At 41.5% G+C, this 26,353-nt stretch overlaps 4 protein-coding genes across 5 annotated transcripts in view; 3 read left to right on the top strand and 1 right to left on the bottom strand.

Annotated features, from left to right (window-relative positions):
• On the top strand, positions 1 to 950 carry LOC118425424 (2-oxo-4-hydroxy-4-carboxy-5-ureidoimidazoline decarboxylase-like). The gene is made up of 2 exons (XM_035834233.1): positions 1 to 196; positions 592 to 950. Exons 1-2 carry the CDS (start codon positions 1 to 3, stop codon positions 948 to 950), a joined length of 555 nt encoding a protein of 184 aa, XP_035690126.1.
• Positions 951 to 2,779: 1,829 nt separating this feature from the next.
• LOC118425796 (dCTP pyrophosphatase 1-like) lies at positions 2,780 to 12,448 on the bottom strand. The gene is made up of 5 exons (XM_035834886.1): positions 12,262 to 12,448; positions 10,572 to 10,650; positions 9,534 to 9,565; positions 4,693 to 4,727; positions 2,780 to 4,457 (listed from the first exon to the last, which is right to left on the bottom strand). Exons 1-5 carry the CDS (start codon positions 12,381 to 12,383, stop codon positions 4,246 to 4,248), a joined length of 480 nt encoding a protein of 159 aa, XP_035690779.1. The 5' UTR covers positions 12,384 to 12,448; the 3' UTR covers positions 2,780 to 4,245.
• A 100-nt stretch (positions 12,449 to 12,548) lies between these two features.
• LOC118425795 (NADH-ubiquinone oxidoreductase subunit 8-like) lies at positions 12,549 to 19,330 on the top strand. The gene is made up of 6 exons (XM_035834885.1): positions 12,549 to 12,692; positions 14,770 to 14,859; positions 15,914 to 16,006; positions 16,949 to 17,121; positions 17,937 to 18,065; positions 19,033 to 19,330. Exons 1-6 carry the CDS (start codon positions 12,653 to 12,655, stop codon positions 19,162 to 19,164), a joined length of 657 nt encoding a protein of 218 aa, XP_035690778.1. The 5' UTR covers positions 12,549 to 12,652; the 3' UTR covers positions 19,165 to 19,330.
• A 2,120-nt stretch (positions 19,331 to 21,450) lies between these two features.
• The window catches only part of LOC118426591 (E3 ubiquitin-protein ligase RGLG4-like), a 37,591-nt gene continuing 32,688 nt past the window's right edge, over positions 21,451 to 26,353 (top strand). For both annotated transcript variants that reach the window (XM_035836080.1, XM_035836082.1), the window contains exon 1: positions 21,451 to 21,571. The gene's annotated coding sequence lies outside the window, so the exon portion shown is untranslated. The remainder of the gene's footprint in view (positions 21,572 to 26,353) is intronic.

Genomic DNA, 26,353 nt, shown 5'->3' on the forward strand with positions numbered 1-26,353 from the left:
ATGGCGGCGAGACCAACAGCGCGTCATGTTGAAGCCCTCAACAAGCTGAGTTTTGTAGACTTTGTAGGAAAACTCGGAAACATCGTTGAGAGGTGCCCAGTTGTGGCCGCGGCAGTTTGGTCCGAGAGACCATTTAGCAGTGCGCAAGGCGTCCACGAAGCGGCCTGTAAGTTTATTGACGGGCTCCCGACGAACGGTGGGTCTGGCATTACACACGCAAATTATCACAGACGAGTGAATCCTGTTGTATCAGCAAAATGAGTGCAGTAACAATCAGTTGTTGACATGATTCTGTGCTATTTCAATCCTAAACGTCCCATTTGTCATTGCAATACTTTTCAATCGTCTATTCTAACAGCAGTTGTAACGACCTATTGTAGCAACATAATTTACCTATTTACCCTTCTACTGGTAAATATGCCTCAAATTTGATTAATCCTACGTGAATATGTAGCTGATAACTGATTGTGATTACTGTAATGTCCTGGTGCGATTCATCTGTTTGGCTGCTATGGAGGCTAACTATCCCTGTGCCAGCGATGCTGTATGTTTTAATTTAAAATAAACCAGTCGTATCGTCCATTCGCACAGGTAGAGAAGGCTTACTTCGCTGTCATCCCGACTTGGCGGGAGCTCTGGCCCGAGAGGGGCGCCTGAGCTCGGAGTCTACCGGGGAACAGCGGACCGCAGGACTGCTGGATCTAACCACGGAGGAACAGGCCGACATCTCTCGGCTCAACGCGCGGTACAAGGACAAGTTTGGGTTTCCCTTCGTGCTGTGCGTCCGCCTGAATAAGAGAGGAGCCGTCCTGAAGGGGCTGAAGACAAGGATCAACAACTCAAAGGAGGATGAAATCCACACTGGCATAGAGGAGGTGAAAAAGATCTGCTGGCTGAGACTTGTGGATATCTTACAGCGAGAACAAGTGGACACCATTTCTAAACTTTGACAGTCATATGATATGTGGAAATGGTGGAAAACCCTTATACATATGTGTAGTGCTGTACAGCATGTAGTAGTCTCTGTAGATGTAAAAATGTAACACATTTCTTATATCAAATTGTGCCTTATCGCTACGACCTGTACTTAGCTTCTTTAAGCATAAATGTACAATAAAGGTCTTTCATTCATTCATATTATAAAAGCCGTTGTCAAGTCAATGCATCACGAACGCGCAGGTGTTTATTGTGCATTTGTTGTAACATTTTCGACACCTTTGTAGCAATCTATCTGATATTTGGAAAATGTTCTAAATAAAGTGATAGTCGTGCGGTTACTTTTAAAATGTTGTAAGCTAGAACTTGTTCGAACTTTTATTTCAGATGTTTCAACAACTTAGAACTTTTGTGACTGAAGTATCCTTTATTCAGCTTAGTTCAAACGTATCACAAATGTCTGAAAACATCTCATGTGACTTTGGATCGACTCTGAAATTGCTTTGCTTCTTGTCAATAATGTGAAAGAAGATACACAACATCCGCCACACCAAACTGGTGATACCTATGATAGGTCTACTTATGCTGTTATGGCACAATCCTCTATAATATGTTATCCTTTGTCATTAATCATCTTTGATGTAGTGAACTACAAATGCTGTTACAGGGAGATGAAGTGACCAATGACATGCGGCCTGGGTATAGACCGATGTCCAGTTGCCTGTGTAGGTGGGTTCACACATGCGTATATTTTCAAGTGCGTATGAGGTCCGTACGGAAGTCGTAGCCTCTACCAGGTTCCACAGGTCGCTGGAAAAATAACAGAAATTGGACAAATATAGACAGATATTGATAGCATGCCAAACGAGTTAGCTGGCTGATGAGTTAATGGCTTTCAACAAGCTAACTCCGCTGTCATGTTATCTGGCAATAGTTCTATTACTTTTTCGGCGACCTGTGGAGCCTGGTAGAGGCTAAAATTTCCATACGGACTTTAATATATACGCACGTGTGAACACACTTTATGGTAGCCTGAAGTATGTTTGTAAGACAACATTTTGTAAGTGACCTTTCTTCTTTGTACCTACTTGGAGCCAGGCCAAGGGTGTGGTCACAAATACACCTATGCCACGACTCCAGCATTTACATGTATCTCGTCAGCAATGTTTACAGTGTATTCATATATATTCAGGTGAACGATATTAACGTTTCTGTTCCTGACGTCATGACTGAACAAACGTACACCCGCCCACGAAAGTACGGAATTCGATCCATACGGCAAAAGAGCGAGATTACGTTGCTAGTGGTTGCGCCAAAGCGAAAGGACATGTTAGAAAAAAAAGCTAGGGGCCCACAGCCAACTATGTCCTTTGTTCACACGACACCTACATGTGTTCTCCATGTACCCACAAACCAAATATCATGAACCCCCATCCACATCTATTTCTTGACTTTTGCTGTTTAGTCAACACTGATTTGATTTCATAGATGGCATCCGCGCGCGCGCACCATACTGTACATCGTTAAAAAAAGCAGCAGCAGCAGCAAAATGAGCAAAAACATGTATATGTCATACATGCCAAAAAATATCGGGGAATACTAGTGTCAAAGTCAACTCCAAAGTTATCAAGGATGTGAAAGACCAAAAATGAAAAAAATCTTTTGTACAGTATACCATACCTGACCAAATATTCTTCATAATGAGGACCTCTTTTTTTTTTTACAAAACTTATTTTGGGCACACTCCCATCAGTTTTAGGGTTCCAGGGGATGCCATTCATATTATTGAATAAACATCGCCTTACGAAGAAACAAAAAGACATGCAAACAGACAGTAAGTATATACATACAGTTCTTTATCCAAAGATGTTGCAATCTATTTACAAAGATCATTAACACCAACCCATGTCCTCTATAGATGGTCTACAATACTTCAGATCTCAATATTGCAAATAAAATCCTGTATTATACATGAAACTGTTAGTCTGGGTGCCATTCTATCTACTTGGGGCTACCATACTGTCTCCTATCTATGAGGGAGTGAGTGTGGGGAGCCCCAGTAAACCATAGGATGGAACCCAGGCTACAAAACTAAAAACACGAATTAAAACTTTTTTCAAAAAGTTGCTACATAAAACTACTAAGATACTACACATTGAAACAAACCAGTGTACATATAACATTTCTTAAAGCTACGTTTGTTGCTAACTAAAATGCTACAATCAACAACATGGGGTAATAAGCTAAAATGAGTTTTCTGATTTTTTAACAAGTTGTAATGCATGGTTTCTCCTGTGGCTGTGAAACTAAAAAGGCTGGCTGAAAAGTGCCTTTGCAAGTATTTAGTTTTTGTGCGCTGTGTGCTTATGTCATTGCTTCAAATAGTTGGCAAGAAGCTGCAACTGGGTTAGAAACGGATTGGGAGTTGCTTATGCAAGATCTAATTTTACAGCAGGGACATTTTGTGATGTCTTACACATTTTCTTCATGTTTAAACTTCAAGTACCATGATCATAAGTTGTGATGTTGAAAATGGAGTCTCGAATTAAGACTGACTGTACAGAACATGTTTAACTGTTCACTAAGGCACCATCATACTTACAGATACACATGTAAGTCCTGCTACCTCTACATTTTGTACATCTCTTCAAGACTACCCCTTAGAACAGACATATTGCGGCACTGATATAAAATACAGAGGCTCACATTTACAGGTATAACACATAAATCCCACCTAATGTCATATAACACCCGCTATAACTGTTCCCAATTCCACTGCAGCTGTGCTATAAAAATGATGTTAATCTTTTCCTCTCCTGTCATCTCTCAGCGTCCCCTTTAACACCTGTTACACACCTGTCTTTTTCACCTGTATGTCTTATGAATCACTTAGAGCTGGCAGAACAAAGGTAAGTTTACAATTACATGCATGTTTTCTGAGTCGACTACAGATGCGTAAAGCGGGACAGAGTCTACATGTATCTCCACAGCTGTTGACTGCTTGATCCAATCTTGATAAAAATAGGTTCTGTCATGCAGGATGATTGCTTTTACCACTTGACTCTAAAGACAGCTGTTTTTCTCAGGTGTGGTGAGTTGTTTGTGCTTTTCTCAGGTGTTTTGAGTTGTTTGTGCTTCTCTCAGGTGTTGTTTGTGTTTCTCTTAGGTGTTGTGAGTTGTTCGCACTTTTCTCAGGTGTTCATCACTTCACTGTATCACAAGGTGTTTTTCTCAGGTGTGACATACTCCATGTACATCTAACCGATGCTGCTGTCCAACTCTTGCCCCCCTCCCCTATTGACCACCATATCACGAGCTGTTTTTCTCGGGCGTAGCGTACTCTGTGTACTTCTTGCTGGAGCCGTAGACCTGGTGTGCCGGGTACTTCTGCTTGTTCAGCTTGATCTTCTCCACAGTAGCGGCAGGCAGGTCCACCTGACACTTCTCGGCCAGCCTCACCAGGTAGATCAGGACATCGCTCAGCTCCTGGGACAGGTGCTTCTTATCCTTCTCAGACCAGTCTGGGGGAGGAATGGGAAAGAGTCAAGGTTTATTAATTGTAACAGAAAAATAGCATGGCCTTTATAGGGCCACTTTTGGCTGCTGTATAGTTGCTTCTCTGTCTAGTGGAAAGAGGGCCTTAGCAGAGATGAGACAAAGACAAGAAGTCTAGTACCACGAGGGCAAAAAGGCCTAACTACTACAAACTTTGGTCACGTCAACACCAAAAATCTGATACTGAAAAAATAAGCCTACCTGGCAGTCCTTCCTTCACCTCCCCTCTCCACTGACTGAAACATGGCAAAAATAAAGCATTAAAACCCCATGCAAATCCTCACAGAAACATTTCCTTACATATACACCCTTTTGAGGTTCAGTAACAGTTGATCGTACTGTGCTCAAAGCTTACCTGGGTTGGTCATCTTTTTATTTCTTGAGCCATGATCAAGTCAGCTCTTAAGAGTCTAAGCACTCTTACTGCCTGAATCTGAAATTCTGTAACTAACTTCAAACTTCCAATGAAATATACAACATAAAGTATAACAAAATGTGTTATCTATTTTTTCTGCTGATACATAAATGTACACTCTATTTAGTATATAGTACAAATTACTAACAGAACCTGTGCTATGCGCTAGAAAGCAGTTATTCGAGCAACTGGATATCGTTTTGGAAACGGTCAGACGTTTCAGATAGTAGCCACTACATGTCATCAGTGACACTGATGAGAATTTTATCAACTTCATGTTCATAAAAAATTAAGTTCAAACCAGTCAAAAATTAAATGTGCACTCAAATTTTTGGTGCCCAAAAGTGCATATAATGCACCCAGTACAATGTATTTCCAGCCATAAGTTGACCCAGAATATGTCCAGTTTACACACAGTCCCCCCTCCCTGCAGAGTACAGCTGGCAGTAACACCCCCCTCCCTCTGTCAGGGTAAACAAGCACAAGGAGTAGAAACACAAACAAGACCACACCCTACACATGTATGTCACTCAGTCACTGTGTCATGTCAGTCCAGGGTTCGAAATACAAGTTCTGTCTATATTTTTATGTGCCAATTTCTGTCTGTCAAAAATGACTGAATGGGCAAAATTCTATCCATCCTGAGCAGCAACATTCCGCCAAAGGTCGGAATGATGGATGCTGGCTAGTTGCAGTATAGACTAGTTATATTTTGCATGTAAATTTTTCGAATTGCACGTCACATTTTTGCCAACTTGCAATTTTGTAGTCTGTGTAATACAAACTCCGCTGTCCAGGGCTGTAACTGGCCATGTTTGGCGGGCTGCTATAAGCGAGATTTAATCAGGCTAGCAATTTTGCATGTAGCAAAAAAAAAGTATTTCGATCCCTGCAGTCCATTATGTCTTACTTTCTGTTGCTGTCTGAAGCTTGTTGAAAAGAGCTAGTGGAATTTCCCTGGTATAATGAACCTGTAAATACTGTACATAGCATCTGTCACTGTGCCATGTCAGTCCATTATGTCTTACTTATTACCTCCATGAAATATTCATGGGGGTAATATTTTCACTAGTGTTTGTGTGTGTGTGTGTGTGTTTGTGTCTGTGAACAAAATAACTCAAGAACGGCTGGGTGGATTGATTTCATACTTGGTGTGTTGGTGGGGTGTGACAAAAGCTAGAAATTATTAGATTTTGGGTCCCCTAATGGCTTTCCTTGGTACTGCAGTTGAACTTCCGGGTTTGATACCTCATGTTCTAAACAAGCAATGGTCATAATTTTGGAGTGATAGATATCTCTTGCACTCAGGAAGAAGTGACGTAAGTTTGGGCCCCCTAGCGACTAGTTGTGGTTGTTTTAAGCTAACATTTCTACCTTTCACCTATAGTTAGACTAAATCACCCTTATAGTGGCCCGCCCAACATTCAGTTTGGCCCTTCTGTGGAAAGGGCCTGTTACAGCGCCGGACAGCGGAGGCTGCATTAGACAGACTATCCTTCCCACATCTTTTAGTGAATAGGGGCAGTGCCCATCTCCATCTCAATAGCCTTTGGGCCACACAGACTACTACTGTAACAGCAGGTGGCTAGTGTTAAGCTATGACACTTTTTACAAGTGTGAGTCCTAACCAAGGGAAACTGTAGAACTTTCAAAGTTTTTGCCGATATTGTGACCACATATATGCATATTCAGTACAAAATTTCTAGAACACTTTCACATGATGTAACACAACTTCTCCTTTCCATCCACCATGCAAAGGAACATGCAGAGGAGAGTCTGTTAAAGTCATTACCAGTTAGCCTGTAGTTTAGGGAAGGATTATGTGGCCTGTGCTCCTGCCTGTCCAAGTAGGCGTGACCCCTAACCCCTGGGGCAGGATAGAGCTTACATTACAGTAAATGGGCATGACAAGCCCAAGGACCCTCAACCAACTGGGTGTGCGTTCCTTAAGAAATCAGGGCAAAAGACAAAATTTAGAGGCAGGCAATGCTGGGGAAAGTGAAAGTTTTTATAAGTCAAGTTTATTGCACAACGATTGCATCAGGTAGCCTGGGTAGTAGGTCGCTACTACGTTCGCTTCTGCTACCCATCTGTAGACCTGCAGCGAGGATGATGATCATGACCTACTGTAATTCCTGATTTTTTCAATGTACTGTTATGTTTACGGTTTTCACGGTGACGACTGTAACGTGAACTTATCATTACCGATAACAAATAATTCACAGACCTTTTGTATGTGCACTTGCTGCGATAGTGAACATTTAGTTCCGAGAATAAGTTAAATTTTCTCAGACCGTGAAAGTTTGGTACCGTGAAGACAAAGTGAATTACAGTATACTAGTCAAAAGAGAAATACTAGTAGTCTACCGTTTTTTTGTAGAGGGAATTCTCCTCACTCTCTAATAGAAGATGGCTCGAACTTGAAGTCCCATTGTAATTATGAGTGCAACCCTTTCCAGTAACGTACATTTAATCCAAGCAACACAGCCAGCTTAGGAACTCAGTTTCTGGGTAAAGAACTATGTATGCAACATACATGTAGGACTTGGCCAAAACAAGCACATTTTAATGAATGATTAAAAAATTGAAAAGGTTGGACCAAGACAGAAAAAGCTTTTGAAAACAACTCTGTGCTTACATTTTTTTGTATACTACTCTGAATATGATGGAGATACCACATCTGTCACTCTTTATACCAACCTGTGAAAAAATATCCAGGACTTAACTGGGGCATAAATATTTACATACTTTTCAGTCGGCAACTTTTCGCCCAAATTTACTCCCGTAAAAACTGGACCAAGGTTTGCCTTGTGAAACACATTTTTTAACTAGGCCACAAAGTAAAAAAATAGTTTTGTGTGCCAGCCTAAAAGCTAATGTAGATTATATGGCAGTTTATTATCATTGCCACTTAATGCTGCAAGTTTTTATCAACTCTGAGTCTAACCCTATTCAGGGCTCGAAATACCACCTGCATATGATGTAGGTGCATGTGGATTGTTATTAGCTGTATTGGATGTTACCACCTATAATGTATAACAGAAAAAATTAGCAATGGTTCCTGAACAATTTTAGTATGATCCATACTTCCTAAATTCAGAGTGGTGCAGGTAAAATTTGTCCAGTGCAGGTAATTTTCAATGTTACCTGCACCAGTGCAGGTATGCAGAAAAAAATTTTGAGCCCTGCAATTAGTAACTGAACATCGAATCTAAGACACTGCCAAAAAATGCTCAGACTCAGAGGAGGGTTCTAAAAAAAATGAAGAATATTTTGCCATTTTATATAGCAGCTGTTGCTCTTGGCTATTAAGTATTTTTCACAAACCTTATCCAGCTTTTAATAAACTCTTGTACATCTAGTTAACTGCCAGACTGTCATTTTGAATGTTCGAATCAATAAAAACCATATCATCATCATCTTATAATCTCCAACTGAGAAATGAACTAAAACGTAAGCAACACAGTTAGGCATGGTCATGCATAGTTCATCAGTGACCAGATCATCCTAAATGAGCCCATCCTTTCCCAAATAAACTGGTAAACTCCATTGGATCAGCCTAATGGTGTAAGCAGAGCCATCTGGAGCCCCACCATGCAGCAGGGTGCTCCGATATGGGAATTAGATCAGTAAACACAGGAGGTTAAGGTTCTCAAACAAAAACTACCCGGACGGTCGGCGGTAAGGCGATCTACCGGCGCAGCGAGCCGTTCAGGTCACGGGAACATCAAGGCAAATAAACACAGCTGACACTGGCGGTCCTTACTCCACCATTACAAACAGACTGAAACTCAAACCTGAAACTTACATGGGTATACAGCTAATTCCTATGGTAATTGGTCTTAAGAAAAAACAACTTGTTCTTGACAGATTTCTATGGAGTGTTACATATGTCTGTTTTGAATGCTGTGCCACTATCACAAACAGACTGAAACTCAAACCTGAAAGTTACATGTGTATAGAGCTAATTCCTATGGTAATTGGTCTTAAAGAAAAAAACAACTTGTTCTTGACAGATTTCTATGAAGTGTTACATATGTACGTTTTGAATGCTGTACTGTACATGTATATGTGCCACTATTATAAATAGACTGTGACTGTGAAAATAAGACAGATCAGTAACAGACATTGTTATACAGCTAATTCCTTTGGTAATTGGTCCCCTCTGACACAGCAACTTTAGACTCATGCTCCTTGAAAGAAAAATATACTGTACCAGACAAGGGCTGGAAGTATGTACACACTTTTATGCACCCAGAATTGAAGCTGCGCACCTTAATTTTGACTGTGGGGGGACCAGTGCACAAACATTACAAAGGCGATTCTTGACATTTGACTGTTATAAAATATAAATGTATGACTTATAAAGTTTCAAATTAGCTAGCTTTTTCAAAGTTACGCTTACAATTCTGGACAGGAGCTCCGAGCACACTTTCTTCCCTTTTCCTGTTTAGATTTTTCAGTTTTCATGTTGCACACCCAAAATGTTTACATAATTTTTTGGATGCAATATTAGCAAGGAAAAGTTTAAAGTGCTACAGCAATCAAAACAAAATCAAAAACCAAACAGCATGTAATTAATCCTTAGAATAAGTTAGATAAGTCATTAAATCATTTATTCACTCACAATAACTCAGCGACCTCTCCAACTTCTCCTACCTGGGGAACGAAAGAAGAGAAAAGTCACCTGATGTGCAATTGGTTACTCAACATTACTAGTTTTCTTGAATGACATGTGGAACCAAAAACAGCTCTCAGAGCGTTCCTTGAAGTATAGTGGGGCATACTTTTGCTCTAGGGAACTGCTCTAGGGGCATTTCTGTAGTAGAAGTACAGGTAGACTACGAATAAATCAGCTAGTTTTGACGACAGATGGATTTACCCTACAAGTTTCATTTCTGTTATTTTTTTCTAGGTATTTAAAAAAATCTGACAGTCTATTTACTTGTTGCAAATCCTTTTTTAATAGTGAGAGAGAGACAAGGCTGCCCCCTGTCAGTCTGTGTGAGAGCTGCAGTACCCACCATGGCTAGTAGGATGTTGTGTGGTTAGTGGAACTGTGTGTAAGAAACAGAGAGAGAGACAGACAGACAGAGAGAGAGACAGAGAGTGAGAGGACAAGGCAGTCTGTGTGAGAGCTGCAGTACCCACCATGGCCAGCAGGAGGTTGCGCGGTGAGTGGAACTGTGTGAGAGAGAGAAAGAGAGAAAGAGAGAGAGACAGACTGAAAGACAGAGAGAGACAAAGAGAGAGAGAGACAGAGAGTGAGAGGACAAGGCAGTCTGTGTGAGAGCTGCAGTACCCACCATGGCCAGTAGGAGGTTTCGCGGTGAGTGGAACTGTGTGTGCGAGAGACAGAGAGAGACAAGGCAGTCTGTGTGAGAGCTGCAGTACCCACCATGGCTAGTAGGAGGTTGTGTGGTTAGTGGAACTCTGTGAGAGCTAGAGAAAGAGAGAGAGAGAGAGACAGACAGAGAGAGACACACAGAGTGAGAGAGACAAGGCAGTCTGTGTGAGAGCTGCAGTACCCACCATGGCTAGTAGGAGGTTGTGTGGTTAGTGGAACTCTGTGAGAGCTAGAGAAAGAGAGAGAGAGACAGACAGACAGAGAGAGACACACAGAGTGAGAGGACAAGGCAGTCTGTGTGAGAGCTGCAGTACCCACCATGGCCAGTAGGAGGTTTCGCGGTGAGTGGAACTGGTCCCAGTCTCGCTCCCGGGCAAACTGGTTCTGCATGGCTCGGCTGGATGGGGAGGGGGGTAGAGATAACAATCAGTATCAGGGCTCAAAATACACTACCGTATATTCTCGAATAAAGTATGCACTTTTTTAACTTTTCAAAATTGAAAAGGTGCTACAAGTTGTTGCCAAAGTTGGGGTGCGTACTTTATTTGAGGTTACTGCACAGATAAATGGTAAGAAAAGCCTAAAATAAAGCAAGGTGGAGCTACACTTCTAGTAATGTTTCAAAACATACACATTGTTGTTGTCTTGAAGTTGTCTAAACATGAAACAAAGAAATTGTCTTAACATGATTTACATATTAACAGTGGCATTTGCATACAATCCTTTTGAGTTAGTGACTTTGACTTGTACAACTGGTTTTGCCTGATTTCTTCTACCAGTTCTCAGTGATTTTTATAATTTGCAGCAGGCAATTCACAAGTTTATAGAGACAATGACAGTGTAAACCCAGGTTATTTTATGCAAAATGACCTGGGGAAAACATCATAAATTCGAATTTATTTAGTTAAAGGTCTGTTCAAAACTGATGGAGAAGGGGTGCGTACTTTATTTGAGTTTTTCCATTTTACCTTTCAGTCCCAAAGATCTGTCTAAGACTTGTCCAAAATCAGGGGTGCGTACTTTAATTGGGGTGCGTACTTTATTCGAGAATATACGGTACAGTCAAACCTGTATTAGGGGCCACCTCTACAGAGGGGCCACCTGTCCATAGTGGCCACTTTTTGTCGGTCCCTTGGGTATCTTATCTACAAGTTTCCACCTCTATACAGAGGCCACCTGTCTATAGTGGCCAAATTTGTCCAGTCCCTTGAGTGGCCGCTATGGACAGGTTTGACTGTATTTTTAAAGTGGGGCAGTATCAGCGCTTTGTAACAAGTGGCCTTGATCCTAGATGGACAATGGGTCAAGTTGCGCCGAATGACTCCTAGGACCTTACCAGCTTTGCTAGTGGCGTGGTGGATATGGGTGTTCCACCACAAATCGCCGGACAGTTGTACACCAAAATAGGGGTTGGACTTAACACCGGTGAGGGCTTCTCCACAGAGGGAGTACTGAGTGGGGGCCCCGAAGCCCTTTTCTGTAGAGCGGTTTTAATTTAACTAAGTATACTTATCCTGTTAAATTATATGGGAAAAGGCTTGATACCTGAGGCTCCCTCGTAGATAAAATGCATGACACATTTAGGCGGACACAAATTATGAGATCTCCTTTCATCACTTGCAAATAATTCTAATATATTGCGAGCTACAAACTGAGTAAATTTATGTCCCCAAATTCATGAAGATCAATTTGCTGTATTCTAGATCTGTGGACGAAAACACACGCACACACACAAATAGCTGGTCACCATACGGATCTGTGATCTAAAAAACAAAAGAAACAGGAAAGGGCACCAAAAAGGTCGAATTATTCAATTCTTGAATATTCGAATATACTCAATGGGTAAAATGCAACATGTAGAGTGGCAAACCAGTCTTCCAATCATCAGTACAATGTTACACAACCTACACGAACAAATTATGCAAGTAAGTAACAGACAAATTATAGTGGGGAGGGGGTGGCACACACACACACGCATGACCCAGAAGAAGGAAATTCTGTCCCGTACATTTGGTCCAAAGTAGGTTCCTGGCTGAATGTGAACCCTTCAGATGAATCCGGCTCCTCCTCGGCACCTCTGTCTGCCCGCGGTCTCTTCAGCAGAGGAGAGTTCACTTGCTGGGCCATCATTTTGGAGAGAGGAGCTGAGAGAGACAAACGAAAAACAAACTCACTCCGCTCGCGCCAAAAAAAATTCCCGCCACTTTGCAATCTGACCTTTGACATCATTATAAGACACCTTTTTCCACAAAATGAACAATTGTTACCACAAACATTAAAATAGATTATTTTGTATCTTACTTTGGACGCTATTCAAAACATCAAATGACATTTTATTCTCTTTTTTGAAAATAATCGGTGTAGGATTTTCCCGTCAGCCCCTTTGTCAGAAATCCATCATGGCGCCGGTCGGGTTGTTGGCCAGTGTGTCAAAACCAGGTGAATATTTTTGCTGATTACTCCTTCTTGTTACCATGATGTTCACTTTTGACAGTTTCATGAGATTCTTAAGGATTTTTACTTTCTATTGATGTGCGTTGTTGGTGTCTTGTTGCCTCCAGTACTTCGAGGTTAGACCGAAAACTGTTGCCCTTGGTTTGCGTAACTGGGAGGTGACGCACTTTACCAGTTTTGCCCAAACATAAAAATGTTCTCAGACAGAATCTAATGTAAAATTCAAATGCTTTAAAACTGCCCCGCCATCAAGTGTTTAGAGTGTTGGTTCAGAATGGAAATGTAGAAGACTATGAATGCGTGTTACTATTTTGTTTTGACCGATTAGATTACCGCCCCCCTCCCCAGTAGTGGACCGGATCCAACATAAAGTTTGAAAATATAAATGTACACTTAGTTATGTCATGCCGCAGGGTCATATTTTGACTGCCAAATAACACTGTCCTATGTCACCAGGACCAAGTTTAGCAAGTATACAAAAGTAACGGGTTCCGCACTGGTGTTCCAGTGCTGAATCAATGGGTCGAATCGGCCTCAGCACTGGTTTTCCAGTGCTGAAGAAACGTCAGCACTGGTTTTCCAGTGCTGAACGGCCTTGTTGCAGTGCTGAAGCTCCCTCAGCACTGGAATTCCAGTGCTGAACATTTCCGAGCACTGGTTTTCCAGTGCTGAACTTTTCCGAGCACTGGTTTTCCAGTGCTGAACTTTTCCGAGCACTGGTTTTCCAGTGCTGAACTTTTCCAAGCACTGGTTTTCCAGTGCTGAACTGCCGTCAGCACTCGGGTACCAGTGCTGAACTCGCTGCGGAGAGGCGGCGAGCCAGTTCAAAGGTCATTCAGCACTGGTTACCCAGTGCTGAAACCGCCGTCAGCACTGGAACCGAGTGCTGATATACAAAAGTAACGGGTTCCGCACTGGATTTTCCAGTGCTCGGGAACTTTTCAGCACTGGAAGACCAGTGCTGAAAAAACTTCAGCTCTGGGCTTCCAGTGCTGACGATTATAAAGCACTGGAACGTTCCAGTGCTGAATGTAATATTCATTCGTAGCATGCGTCCGTACGGCTGAGTTATTTCCTTTCGACTTGTTACCTTGTTTGGCGGAGATTGACATTACACATAACATTGACAACAACAGTTTTATTTCATGAAAGAATAAAAAGAGGCCATGACTTGTCAGCACTGGATTTCCAGAGCTGAAACGTCCTCAGCACTGGATTTCCAGTGCTGAAACGTTCTCAGCACTGGATTTCCAGTGCTGAAACGTCCTCAGCACTGGATTTCCAGTGCTGACAGGAGGACATTCAGTGCTGAAGCTGCCTCAGCACTGGATTTCCAGTGCTGACGGCGGCTCAGCACTGGACTTCCAGTGCTGACGACCACTTCAGCACTGGTGTTCCAGTGCTGACAGAGGAGACCGTTACTTTTGTATATTTGCCCAAGTTTACCCTTATTCATGGTTGTTGATGTTTTTTTATCAGGGCTGTCTCCAGCTTAAATTTTTTTTCTGTCCCGCTAATTATTTGGGAACCAAATGTTGTTGATTTTCCTGGTTAAATTATGTCATACCTGCGACACGAAAACGTTTGATATGGGTGTTCCGGACCGGGCCATAACTTCCGTATCCCACAGGTTCGAAAGGCGTATCACACAGGCTCCATTCGAATAAATCGAACTGTTTCGAGCGGGCCGAGTGCGGCGGCATCGAAAGTTCAAATACCCGATTCGGACGTTGGAACATTACTGTTGCAACACTTTTTGTTCGAGGGCACCAAATTTGTTCAACTTCTGGCGCATTTCGCGTCAAAACAGGGGTTTTCTTAGGTGGGTAGGACATAAATAAAATACAACACGATGTATTCCGCATCACCCTCGGTCCCAGCCCGACCGCGGGTCATATCGCCCGACGGGCGAAGGCCGGAGGGCGATCTGACCCGTGGGAGGGCCGGGACCGAGGGTGATGCGGAATACATCGTGTTGTATTTTATATTTATCATAGATATTGTTCCCGTTACAGTGTATGTGATACAGTAGGTAATGTTTATGTAACCCATCTCTCTTCAGCATGGAGACTTGGCTATGTCCTGAGGCCAGTGGCAGTCAGCTGTGTGCGGGGTGTCTCTCACCTGGAAAATGTGGGGAAAGGAACCTTCAGTAAGTTTGGTTTCCATGGTTACTCATTCTGCTACATAGAAGTGAACGATAAAAAAACCCACGTAACTTTCAACTCAAATGCTTGTTTAGCTGTCATTGTAACTACCTAGACATTTCAACTTTCAACACAAAGTAGACATCAGTTCAGTCATCCATCCGGTGACACTATGAAGTTCTTCCATACGACTCTGTCGCACATGACAGACAGGAGGTCTCCGTCTAAGACTCTTGGAGGCCAACGTCTTCCTCAATCACCCTCTTAAGGGTCAGGGATGGCCGGCCGCATCTTCTCTTGTCGTCAGGCTGCCAGAGAAGAACCCTTCCAGTTCCAGCCATCTCGTCATGACGCATCACATGGCCAGCAAGGGCCAGGCGTTGGTCACGGATGACTCTAGTAATCCGTAGCAGACCATTAAAGAGTAGACATGGATCAGCCAATCAATAGTCATTCTCGTAAGCATGGCATCAGTGAAGGTTAGAGATATCCAGGCAATAAGAATTAAGATATGCCAAATAATAGATCAAAGAGGGGAACAAGGGCACTGCCCTAGCTTCTTCAGTGCTCCAACTTGTCGGCCAGTCTCTCTCAACCGGAGTCCTCCTTAATGGTTCTCCAGGTCAAAACTCTGCTACAAACCAAAAACTCTCAGACGCTCTGCACTCATTTTTAACATCAACAAACCGATTTACAGCACCTTCCATCTGCTCCTCATAGCATACGTAGCCTATGTGGCCTATTATGTACATATGTGTAATTTAGATTTGTTTGTTGTATCTTTGTGGGTCAGCCGTCATCAGCTTGAATAGACTGCCTAGGCTGGCCCAGTGTAATGACTTGTTGTCATTTTCAATAAATAAATAAATAAAGGGCACTGTAGTCCCATGCCCCAACCATGTGCCCGATACCCCGGAGAGCAGGTCTTCTGGCAATGCTGGTTCACCAGTGAATTTATTGGGTCACAATTTTTTTTTAGAACGTGTGTAAATAAATGTGTGCTCAGATGTCATCCATAAAATTAAGCCTTACTGACTACTGTCTGTCTGTACCCTGCAGAGTTAGTGAACCCTCCTGAGAAGGAAGACAAGACCCTGAAGGAAATCACAGACAAGGCAGCGACAACGCTCTTCCTTACCGAGCTCATCAGAGGTAGGTAACACTGTTAAGATCACAATGTTCATGATGAAGCTCTTAATCTATAATGTATTTGTTTGCCTATCACATTTTCAATCTTCTTAAAATCATTGATATTTTGGTGTGATTCTCTTACTTCTATTGAATCTAAATACTTGTCAGAGAATTTTTTTTCTTAAGATCTGTAGTACTGATTTTTTACCATTTTCTTGATAATGGTGATGACCCTTCTCATAAAGTTGAAATTGTCAAGTCATGTCACTCCTAGTCAACTGAATAGTACAAGGAATGTTTTTGAAAACAACTCCCTTGACCTATGACCTTTGTCCCCAAGTCTGTCAGTCTTGAATAAGAATTGTTGAGTTTTCTTCATTTTCCTGAATATGATGACCTCTAGCTCTCCTCAGCTCTGTACCCTTGTCTTGACCCCTGACCTCCCCAGGTCATTAACTACCTTTGACCTCTGCCCTTTGTCCCAGGTCTGTCCATGGCCATCAGCTACATGTTCTGTGAGCCGGCCACCATTAACTACCCCCTGACCTCTGCCCTTTGTCCCCAGGTCTGTCCATGGCTATCAGCTACATGTTCTGTGAGCCGGCCACCATTAACTACCCCCTGACCTCTGCCCTTTGTCCCCAGGTCTGTCCATGGCCATCAGCTACATGTTCCACGAGCCGGCCACCTTTAACTACCCCGACCTCTGCCCTTTGTCCCCAGGTCTGTCCATGGCCATCAGCTACATGTTCTGTGAGCCGGCCACCATTAACTACCCCCTGACCTCTGACCTCTGTCCCCAGGTCTGTCCATGGCCATCAGCTACATGTTCCGCGAGCCGGCCACCATTAACTACCCCCTGACCTCTGCCCTTTGTCCCCAGGTCTGTCCATGGCTATCAGCTACATGTTCTGTGAGCCGGCCACCATTAACTACCCCCTGACCTCTGCCCTTTGTCCCCAGGTCTGTCCATGGCCATCAGCTACATGTTCCGCGAGCCGGCCACCATTAACTACCCGTTTGAGAAGGGTCCGCTGAGCCCGCGTTTCCGCGGCGAGCACGCCCTGCGGAGGTACCCGTCTGGGGAGGAGCGCTGCATCGCCTGTAAGCTGTGTGAGGCCATCTGTCCGGCACAGGTTTGTTGTATTGTTTGTTTGATATGATTGGTTAATTGCCATTAGAATTAACACAGCAGTTTTGTACAGTAGGTAGTAAGTACATGTTGAGTTGTACCGAACTGTGTGAGGCCATCTGTCCGGCACAGGTGAGCTGTTTCACACATGAAATATAACATTACGTTTATGAAGGTTAGACATCCAGGTAAGCAATATTCAAATACAATTCAATCTCTACAACTGGATAATAAACCATAGGTCTGACCATAGGAATCTATGCTAACATGATTTACATTTCTAGTTACGTTTCTAGTTAGCTGTACTTGTATGGAATTGTTCTGCTAGCTCATTCTAGTGACGCTGAAGAAGAGTGATGGATGTCAGTCGAAACGTCCGGAAGTAAATATCTGTTTTTTGTCCAGTTGTAGAAATTGAATTGTATTTGAAATGTAACATTGTGTAACAGATATAATATCCTGTTCCTTCAACTTTGTAGACCCCATATAGTGTTTAGTATTTGAAAGCAGCACATTACTTTTGTTCAGTAGTCTAGAGTTCTAGTTTTAGCACTTGTAATATCAGTAGCAATATATAGCTGGCCTAGATTTAGATTTTTATTTATGTAGAAAATTGACATATTTGTATGAGATGATGAGGGCATCATCTACCATTATGGGGAGGATTGTAATGATAGGCCATGTGTAGCCCATTGACAGTATTGTGACATCTGCTGTGAATCAAACCCAACTAGAGTTCCACAACCTCATACCTTCGCCGAATGGTTTGAACCTTTTCGATTGAAGTACATTTTGATGAAGTTTGATGTTTTCTCCCAGGCGATCACGATTGAAGCAGAGCCTCGCGCTGACGGCAGCCGCCGAACGACCCGGTACGACATCGACATGACGAAGTGCATTTATTGTGGGTTCTGCCAGGAGGCGTGTCCTGTGGATGCTATAGTGGAGGTAAGAGTTGTTCACCAAAAAGCAGTTGCTCAAGCAACTGGAGATGATTTTGGAAACGGTCAGACGTTTCGGACAACCATCCTTTGTCTTTAGTCAGTGGCGCTGTGGCACTGACGAAAGATACCGGATGATAAAATCAGATCCAGTTTCTTGAGTAACTGCTTTTTGGTATATCTTATTACCTGTATGTCTAACCTTCATCGAGGTAAGATCAGTTCAGTTCAGTTCAGTTCAGTTCAAACAGGTAAGATAGGTTTTGATAATTGTTTATTGGTTTTTGGTTTGGCTGGAACATGTAGCACAAGCAGTCCTATGTGTTAGTAGAAAAAGTGAATAAGAGACCTAGAAATTAATTTTTGGGAATAGGTGAACTGGTGCACCTAATCTCAAATTTTAGATAGCACAATGCTAAATGTTCTTCCAACACAAAGGTCTACATGTATCAAAATTTCAACAACCACTGTCGCCTTCTCCAGGATCAATACTGATGATCCACGTATACTTTTGTGTTGGAAGAAAGTTGAGCATTGTACTATGATTACTAGCAACACAGATGAGCTTCCATGATAATTTAAAAATTCAGATGTACAGAAAAGTCTGAGTGCGCAATGTGAAATTTTGTATGTTTGTGTGTATGTGAGTGCAACTGTGTGTGTGCGCGCACGTGTGTGTTGTGTGTGTGGTTGTGTGTGCGCGTGCGTGTGTGTGTGTGTGTGTGTGTGTGTGGTTGTGTGTGTGGTTGTGTGTGTGTGTGTGTGTGTGTGTGGTTGTGTGTGTGTGTGTGTGTGTGTGTGTGTGTGTGTGTGTGTGTGTGGTTGTGTGTGTGGTTGTGTGTGTGTGTGTGTGTGTGTGTGTGTGAATTTGTTTGACACTGTGTGCCTATGTTTGTGTGTATGCCTTCGAAAGGGAAAAGTCTTCCGTCTTTAATTGCCTTCAGTTATTAACAATTTTGCATGTTGCTTTACAGGGTCCGAACTTTGAGTTTTCGACAGAGACACACGAAGAATTGCTGTACAACAAGGAGAAGCTGCTAAACAATGGAGACAAATGGGAGTCTGAGATAGCAGCCAACCTACAGGCTGACTTCCTCTATAGATAAATGTACTGGACAATTCTGGGTTTTCATCTACCAAACATAACACAATGCCACAACTCTATTCCCAGCCCAACCTACAGGCAGACTTCCTCTATAGATAAATGTACTGGGGACAATTCTTGGGTTTTCACCTACCAAACATAACACAATGCCACAACTCTATTCCCAGTCCAACCTACAGGCAGACTTCCTCTATAGATAAATGTACTGGGAACTATTCTGGGGTTTTCATCTACCAAACATAACACAATGCCACAACTCTATTCCCAGCCCAACCTACAGGCTGACTTCCTCTATAGATAAATGTACTTTGAACAATTCTGGGGTTTTCATCTACCAAACATAACACAATGCCACAACTCTATTCCCAGCCCAACCTACAGGCTGACTTCCTCTATAGATAAATGTACTGGGAACAATTCTGGGGTTTTCATCTACCAAACATAACACAATGCCACAACTCTATTCCCAGCCCAACATACAGGCTGACTTCCTCTATAGATAAATGTGCTGGGGACAATTCTGGGGTTTTCATCTACCAAACATAACACGATGCCACAACTCTATTCCCAGTCCAACCTACAGGCTGACTTCCTCTATAGATAAATGTACTGGGGTTTTCATCTACCAAACATAACACAATGCCAAAACTCTATTCCCAGCCCAACCTACAGGCAGACTTCCTCTATAAATAAATGTACTGGACAATTCTGGGGTCTACAAGTACCAAACATGCTACAACTCTTTAAAGCTTTCAGAAATAAACAGATAACCCCTTACTCTATCCCCAGCCCAACATACAGCATACAACTTCCTTTGTAGAAAAACACAGAACTTTGGAGTTCACAATTAAGCATACCACTTGTAGAACAAACTCTTATAGAGTTGTAACCTCACAGTGTGTCTTTTTGTTCCACCATAGTGTGTCCATAGTTCACTAAAAGTTATCTCAAATTCTTGAAGCAGTTGAATGATACATGTCACAACTTTCAGTTGGTCTCCTGTGAGATACATGGATGTAACCTCAATACAGATTGCTTTGTGTACAAATTTTACCTGTCATGTTTTACAAGAAATGTTTCAGTGACGTGTAGTACTGAGTAAAATAAAAATGATTGAAGAAAGGCACCTGTATATACAATTTACTGGTAACAGTATGGCAAAGTAATAAATGTCAGCTCTTAGTCTTCTACCAGGTACCTAAGACTGTCTCATAAAAAAACTCTGTTATCAAGGCCTTATCCAGAATGTTTTAACACCTGGATACCTGAAGTGTGCATACCTCAGGAGTATTTTTACTGATGCTGCATCAGTAGATTTCTCTGATTCACCGTTTAAAAAAATCTGATGTGGCAGTCTTATGGTACTCTGCTGAATTTTGAGAGCTGAGCATATAGTCCCTTCCAGCACTCCAGACCATATACCAGGATGTGGAGCCTGGAGGTGAATTAGTTATGACCAGCTTTCCTTTATGCAGTCTACTGGGATGAAGTGTGTTGGTCGTATGTTTGTCATTCAGACAAATCTGTGAACTCACATTTACCTGCAGATCTATCAGTATGGCACATGTAGCAAACAAAGTAGTCAAAGGAGGATTGTTATTGGTTACCATGGTACAGCATCATTGTTACCATGGCACAGCATATGTCAACAACAGATGAAGAAGTATTCTTCAAGAATTAAACCTTGTGTGAGAGCTATACTGTAGGTGTGATTTCTTGTTTGTTTTTTATCTGACAGACTTAAGCAAACAAGATCATGCAGCTCTTTGATGGCTGGCTTTTTCATATCGTTATTTGTGTGCAAATGAATGTTAGCAGTGCCAAGTGCCAAGTTGGGGAAAGCAAGATTAAAACGTCTCGAAGTAGAGACCCTTTTTTTGTGGCTGGGATGGATGTATAGACTTAAGTTTATTCTTAGAGTGAACAATATCACAAGATTATGACGATTCTTTCCTTTCTTTTCTTTCTCTCATGTACAACACATCAAAATAAATGCAGAAATGGAATCTTTACTGGTAAGAACCCAACCTAGACTACAGTAATGAAGTTGGAGAATTCGCAAAGGACTTCGATGATTGTTTTCATGTATCATTTTTTATATATAGTATGCACGTTGATTATTTTGATACTAGCATACTTGTACAGATGTACAAAAATTAAAATTGTGAAATGCCGACACTACGTTCCCCCCAAACGAGCCTAAATCACACTTCTGCTTAGAGACTGCCCTGGGTACGAGACTACCCACACCTGATATCTCCCGCCAAAATTTGAACTCTGCTGACCTCTGACCTGCGGAGGTATGCAGCCTGTATGTATAGAGCAGTTCGACCTGCCGGGCGGTGGGATCGGGTGGTTTTATCGTCGACTTCCTCGCTTCCTGCAGGCGTTACGGCTTTCAGCAAGGGGTGAGTACGCTGTCTGATATTTCAGGCTATCCTAAACGGGCGAGAAAAGGCTTGGTAACCATGACAACGTGTGCTGGAGTGCGTGGATGTGAGGCGGACCCTCCAATCGCGAGGGGAAACGTTATAACACAGGTGTATATAAATATCCTCGTTTCTACGGATTGTATTCTCTGTGCAGTAAAACATTTACTGTGCGTGTCGATCGTATATAGATTATGATCCAGAGCTCTTATTCTGCCCTACTCGAGCACTGAAGGACCGTGTCTTTGCATGGAAATCACGAGCTGAAATACCGACGGAGTTTAGGGTTGTTTTTGCAGCGTGTTTGGGATCAATAGGAGGTTGTTTGCTGTGTAACGTTAATGTTATTTGAGAGGGCTTGTTTTGTTGTTGTCTGAAGCAAGTTGTCTTTTCGTACAGTAGCAAGAGAAATGATATTTTGTATGCCTGTACCAGGCAATTTAACAGTGCTGAGAAGCTTATTACAAGGAGGTTAAAATCAGTACAGTATTACTTAGTAAGAGTAATGTAGACATAACGTCACATCAAAGTTCCGTCTTGTTGGTTTGTGTCTCTTTAAATAGAAGACGGAAGTTTGGAACGGGCCCAACACAAACGTGTTGCAAGACTGGTAGCTTCGGGATCTAGACAGGGGAGTTAGGATATTATACTACAAAAATCTTTAAGAAGGGTGAAACTTTTATAATTATTTGGCTGAAACTTTTTTCCTCCCAAAGTTTTCTCTCTTCGATCCACTTTGAAATCTGAAAGAAAATTGACATTATGATTAAAAATTTCATTGATCATTTGGCATGAAATGAAATATTTATCTTAAACTTCTATTAAGGGTATAGGGAAATCGTACCTACACTGTTTACATTGTTATCACTAATATCAGGCATCGCCCTTAAAGAATGCAGATGATGTCCAAAATATTTAAATGGGTCAAACTTTACCCCAGGCAGTTCATGCCAGTTTGTGCCCACATTGTTTTGTGAGACCCTGGTGGTTCAGAACTAGCGTTAAATTGTTTTGGCCTGGGGCTGTTGTCTGTGAACACGTCTGGGGTGTTTCAGCATCCTGTACATGTTGTTTACACAATATTACAACATACTCACTTTAAAAGAGCCGACAGGTATGCAATGCTTGAAGTACCCACTTGCACACATGCAAACGCCACCACCGTAATTTTAAAACCAGGTAGCCTGAAATTTTGCAGTTGGATTTTCCCCCACCTACATGCATAAGGTTTTGTATTTATTTCTTGATAAGATATAATAAAGCATAATTTAGTAGTTACATTTAAATGGAAAAAAAGATAATGAATCAGTAGATGATTTGAAGAAAGCAATAACTAAAAATGGAAGTGAGGCAACCTGAAATGTTGAAGGCACAACCTGGTTTTTGACTAAAGGTTGCCGCCTGGTATTTCCAGTACTGGGTCAATAATAATGTACAGTTTTCAGTTTTTTTTATGGAGACCCTCTGAAGAACAATGTCTTGTACACCTGGATATCTTAACTGTGCGTACCTTTGGGATTACTGGTGCTGCCTTGTTTGTCATGTCGGAAAATTTACTTCACTGTTTCATAGGGACCCTCGGAAGAACATTAGAGGCTTGAAAACTTGTAGATAGCATTTGTTGCTGTGTGAGGCTTAAGTTACTGAGGACAGTCGTTGTAGATCTCTTTTAGAATTTACCTTTAAGCTTAATTGATGAAGGTTTTGAAGAATTAGGAGAGTGGATGTGGACATTTCATGCTTGACACGTGTCAATCTGACGAGGGCACAATGACTGAGAGCAGCACTCTGGCTGGGTCACATATCTGTGTCTCGGTTCATACTGGGCTACATGTAGGACAGAGCCAGAGGATTTATATTTGATACAATGTGCTCAGTTGTATGTCAGTTTGTTATGCCAAATTGGACTGTAAAAAAAATTGATCTTTCTGCTTTTTCAAAGGGAGACATTCCCTCTAGATCTCTTATTTGAGATGATGCATGATACTTCTTTAAGAAGCAAGAAGTGTAACACTGCTTTGCTACAGTTCATGCTTGTAGCCTAGCACACTGAGTATGGTATATTTTATACCGAAGACTTCTTGACATAAGTGCCAATTTGAACTGTAAAATCATTGATCTTTTCCTCTAGGAAGGATCCTTTTTCACATTGTCCCTCAGACTAAAAAAGTATTATTAAAGTTAAAGGCACTGAACTTCAACTGGAGTCATAGACAATCTTTCTTAAATTATTTGTTTGTGAACTTGTTATTAACAAGTTTTATCAATTTCATAAATTTTTCTATTTTTTTTTCTCTGTAATTGTGCTCTTGACTTAACTAATATGATTTTCAAAATTTCTTAACTTTAGTAAATTTCAGTACTTCAAGATTTGTGAGGAATTTCATTGCTGTAAGTGTAATGCCCAACCCAGGTGCATTATAGTACTTCATGTATCCTGACCCTTTCTATGTTTGAAATAAACCCTTTCCCATAGCAATGGTGAAACCGCACATTAAGAATACTTTTCTGACATGATTTCCAGCTTGCGTCATTTTATATTAATATAAGCACTGTAAAGTGGCATAAATAAATGATATTTACAAGCTCAAATTAGATTGTGTCAGACTTGGCACTTAGCGGTACCCATAATTCCATAAGGAAAAACAGCAGCGAAGTACTTTTCTGTGTTCCTCTACTAAGTGATTCTGTAGTATATTGATTGGTGATGTTGCCTCATCTAATATTAACCCAAAGAAATTGGTTGTGTCAGTCTTTATTTCAATAAAGGTACTTTAAGATAGGTTTGTAACATACTATTATTACTTATTCATAAAAAGTTGTATTCTGTTACATATCATGATATGTTCTGTTCAGAAATACATACTTTGTGTGTGCATACAGTCTGTTTTCAGGACTTTAAGTTCATTTTTGGGAATGGGTGCCCAGACAGCAATACCTTTATTTATTGACCTAGAAATTTGTGTGCACACACACACACAAAAATTGGATGCAATATAAATAAGTAGAAAACCTAAATTACAAACTTTACTGTCACTCCGCAGAAATTCTGCAGTGAAATAGAAAATATCAAACAAGACATTCAGTAAAACAAAACAATGTGTTATTACTTTTTCTCAAGAACAATTACCATTATGTAGGTATCCTATACTTGTGTATCTACATGTAGATGCACTGGTGCACCAACAGTAAGAAAATATATAAAAGCAAGTCAATTGCACGTCGGATAAACGCACACTTCGGTCAATTGCACGGAATCCCCCAATCCCGTGGTGGTGCAGTCCAACTGGGTAACTTCGCATTATCGCACACGCCGGATAAATGCAGGGAATTTGCTGGCAAATTGGGTGTGCAATTAAGCGGCTTCCACTGTACTATATATATATATATGTCTATAGTTATACAGCTCCAACTTTGGTTGAACACTCCTGGCTGCCCTATCTTTTTTTCCTTGTTTGTTATTGTCTGAAAACCAATGAAAGCCTTTATCTGACCCGAAGTTTCCCCCATTTTAACTAGGCCACCACTAATGGCTGGGTGATGAAGGGATCAATAAGGATGTGGTCAGAAGCAATAAAGGGTACAATTTACCTGTTACTGTTTGTATCAGTACAGTCCTTAGGGGGTAATTATCCGGCCATAAGATTTGATCCAAAGGTCTCTTGTATATAATTTATGACCCTAATTTCTTTTTTAGTGTGGATCATCAGGATTACGTTTTGAGTCAGAGGAAAAGTGATTGTGTCTTGTGGGATGCATCCAAGAAGGAAGTGAAGTTTATTTGCACATGAAAAGAAACAATCATGTAGTAATTGTATTGCTAACATCAATAAGAAGAACATGTAATTTATCTTCTTTCAGTAGCTTCAACTTCTTTATAGCACTGGTGAGGAATCGAGTGTAATTGACTGGACCTGGACCTCTGGACCTGAACCAGACCTAAATTTTCGATACCAGCACCCATCCAAATATATTAGAAAGAAGAAAACTTCCAGCTAGAAAACTTTGCATGCGTAATGAAGTTGATAAATGACATTTTAATGCTGCACTAGTACTGAAATAGGTGTAGCAACACGTAATGATAGCGCATTGGATACTCAATGTATCAGTTCATGAAGAATAACGTTGTCATCTTGTAGTCCCATGACCTTTTTATAGAGAATGATGCCCTTTAAAAGACAGGTCGTATGAGAAATGATCCATGTAATGTCCTGAGCCCCAGTTGTTTCCAAACTGGATTGTACTTAGTGTTGGAGAGGGAAAGGGCAGGCTGATTGGCCCATTTTTTATCCTGTTCTTGTCAAACTACTGGGTTAACTCCTGCCTGATACAATCAGGCTGGGCTGGTTTAAATCTTTGCTTTGGTTTTCAGACAGTTATTGCTAGTATTTCCTTTTTGTCATGGCATGGTTTTGGCACAACAGTAATGTTTGGCCCAGAGCTCAAAGGTCCTGGGTTCAAATCCCTGTGGTTGCCTGTAACCATTTTCTTCAAGTCTCTTAAGTGCATGTTACAGCAGACAAGTCTGACTTTCTGCCAAGGTAGAAACATTCTTACTGAATGTAGTGATTAATGTAGTTGCCATTGCTGACTCCGTTTCTGATCCGTTCCCCATCAAATTCCTCCCCCAAGATCTTGTTACTACACGTCTCAGCAACTTTATCTGTCTATAGCAATTTGGAACATCATTTTCTTACCGACAGATCCAGCCGATAATTGCGTCTCATATTTTATCTACTCTCCTGGAGCTGTTGATCAATA

This window comes from Branchiostoma floridae, chromosome 11 (assembly GCF_000003815.2).
Source record: "Branchiostoma floridae strain S238N-H82 chromosome 11, Bfl_VNyyK, whole genome shotgun sequence".
In the NCBI taxonomy this organism is placed as follows: domain Eukaryota; kingdom Metazoa; phylum Chordata; class Leptocardii; order Amphioxiformes; family Branchiostomatidae; genus Branchiostoma; species Branchiostoma floridae.